This window comes from Aptenodytes forsteri, unplaced genomic scaffold, assembly GCF_000699145.1.
Source record: "Aptenodytes forsteri isolate BGI_AS27 unplaced genomic scaffold, ASM69914v1 Scaffold87, whole genome shotgun sequence".
Classification (NCBI taxonomy): Eukaryota; Metazoa; Chordata; class Aves; order Sphenisciformes; family Spheniscidae; genus Aptenodytes; species Aptenodytes forsteri.
Window position 1 is genome coordinate 2,652,536 of NW_008796041.1, and position 2,754 is coordinate 2,655,289.

A 2,754-nucleotide genomic window follows, 5' to 3' on the forward strand; every position below is an offset into this window, starting at 1 on the left:
GTGGAGCTCGCCGTTCAGCCAGGCCGGTCGTCTTTCCCGCCTGTTCTTCTTACGGCGTACGGGGACAGCCTGCTCCTACAATACAAGAAGCTTTCATGGAAAGTCTGTTGAAGTCATTGGAAATCGCTTATTGACTTTTCTAGGACCCCAGATAGGTCCTGTGAATGCTGACTCATGTTGGGTGATCAAAGAGGTGCAGCCATCTCCTCCAGCTGCTCTGGCCCACAACCTCTGCTGCCCCGGGGACCGGGGCCCTCTGCCCGGGCTGAGGGATTCAGCTGCTGCTTTCCCCTTTGCAGGCTCAACCAGTAACAAAGCTGAGCGTGAATTACAGACATGACTGGTCACACAGGCTGCCAGAGATGAGGTGTTGCCTTCAACAGCACCTACATACAGGACTCGCATAAAACATAAATGCAGACAAGTCCCTTTCTTCCTCTTCGGCTGGTAGCAATAAAGTTCACTAGTGCAGGCACACATGCACCACTCTCTAGGTTCACAAGCACACACACATTTGCAGATCCCTCGAGTACCAGCATGGCACCTCTGTCTGCCCAGCAGCCCTGCACAGATCCCAAGCCCCCTTACCTGCTTCATGGATCCCCTGCTTGCCCACTAGTCCAACTTGATGCTTGCTAGCAAACATGCATTCACACACTCATCTCTCATGCACTCTTTGTTCATAAGTCCCCTTGGGTGTACTAGCATGGACTCCCCTGTGTGCTTGATACCCTGGCCTGGACCCGAGCTCCCTCTACTCGCCAGCTGGTCCCGTAACTGACACCACAGGCCAAGGGTGCCCATACCCCTGGTCTGAATCCAGTAGCTGGCACCAAATCCACTCATGCCAGTCCTCCCAGTAGCTGGCGCTCTGGGCACAAAGTCTGTAGGACCCTCCCTAGATCCAGAGAGCTACGACCCCTCCAACTACTGATGCTGGGATCCCTGCTCGCTCCAGCAGCTGACACCACAAGCTGCAGGAAGCCCACATCTAGGAGCTGGCACCAGTTTTCTCTTGCACAAATCTCACCAGTAGCTGGTACTTAGTCCTTGCAGCATGCATACACGCAGGTTGGAAAGTGAGATTACACAGAGAGATAGTTAAGATTTAATAAGTAGATATAAGAAGGTAGGACAGACTGATGATCAGGCACAGGGCTCAGCCAGGCAAGCGTACTGACTAGCCCTGTTTGACACACGACCGGCCTCTTTTATACTCCTTTCTGTCTATTTCCGTCTTCCTCCCCACTCCCCTTCCCCTGCACATCTCTCAAGGGTTTGTACAGCTCTATCTATTCCCGCACCCCTCCAAGTCTGGGGTCCCCCTGGTTTACAGTCTTATCAGTTGCAAAGTCCAGGTTGATCTTCCTGGAAGTGGCGCCTGTAGTTTCTTAATAGCCCATCAATTAGTGTGAGTGTGAGGTTTGTTTCTTGTCAGGGACTCTATGTTTGTTTTGTCAGGTCTGTGTCTCTGTATATTTTGTTTCTGGTTTCCCCTTTTTCCCTTAGTTTCCCAACTGACAAGGTCCCAGATCAGATAACCTTGCTGGAATAAACATTCTCACACTCCCACATGCCCTCGTTAATTAATGTGACTGACCCAGTTTGGTTCTAATCACTGCCTCCCTTATCATTTGCTGGTCGGGTTTGTGTCCCCATATGCTCTTGTTTTATGGCTTCCTCCCCTTCTTATCCCTTGTTGCACTGGAAAAGGTCCTTGACCAGATGCCCTTAAAGGAGCAGACACTCTCCTTCCACATACCTTTACAACTTGTATAAGCATTAAGGAAACTACCATATGCAAGTGCAGGCTAGTTAGGATTCCATAGAAGTTGTGCTGTGATTGATATTAAAAATTGTTTTCCCAAAGCCAAAACAGAGGTATATGAAATCTCACTATTTCCCCTAAATTAAGAGCAGGCAAACATTGTCGTCTTAGCAAAGTCCACTTTACTGTTCAACAATTCCCTTTAAATAAAAAGTGTTAGTATTATGCTGAATATTTTCTTACCATTCTCTTGCATTCTTTCACTTGCCTATATCTGTCTGCTGTCTTTTGTCTTTTCCCTGAATTGTAGGCTGTCTGGAGTACAGCTCATCTTGTGCTCTTGTGCAATGAAACCAGCTCTATGCCTGGAACTCGGAGGCACTACAATAGACAAAGAGTACAATGTTTAAAGGGCTTAAATAGCAGCCTAAAAATATCAGGATGGCGCTTTTATTATTTGAAGTCACCAAGCCGGCACTTTAAACATATGATCTTTATATGTATTTTTTGAGCAGGAATGCCTGTGGACAGGCCATCTGAATTAATGGTGACTCAGGAAGTGCCATGCATATCTAGATGTCTTGAAGAAGCACGTTCATTAGATGAATTCAGTACATCCTATAAAGAAGTACTTAACACTAGTAACATGTAAGTTATCATAAGACACTTAAATTCATTATAATTTAGCATTTATTAAGATCTAATGTTATTGCTAATAACATTGACTGTCTAAAGTCCCAGATTGACAACAGTTCTCGTCAAACATAAATGAGCATACAGTGTATGAAAAATCCTGTAATGGCTACAAAAGGGTCCTTTGCAGCAAAGGAGGAAAAAACTATGTTGAGCTAGGTATCTCAAAGACTACACTAAAGGTTTATAATAAGGATATATGCTCAGCATGTTAATTTGTATGTGCCACCTCATAACTGGGCGGGAAAACCACCTTTTTTTTTTTTTTTTTTTTTTTAAAAAGGGTGCCTTTT

At 45.6% G+C, this 2,754-nt stretch overlaps 1 protein-coding gene across 1 annotated transcript in view; it reads left to right on the plus strand.

The window, feature by feature from the left end:
* The first annotated feature begins 2,312 nt into the window (after positions 1-2,312).
* MEIG1 (meiosis/spermiogenesis associated 1) overlaps positions 2,313-2,754 on the plus strand; it is a 4,288-nt gene continuing 3,846 nt past the window's right edge. The window contains exon 1 of the mRNA XM_009285514.2: positions 2,313-2,416. Coding sequence (XP_009283789.2) covers positions 2,313-2,416 — 104 coding nt within the window. The remainder of the gene's footprint in view (positions 2,417-2,754) is intronic.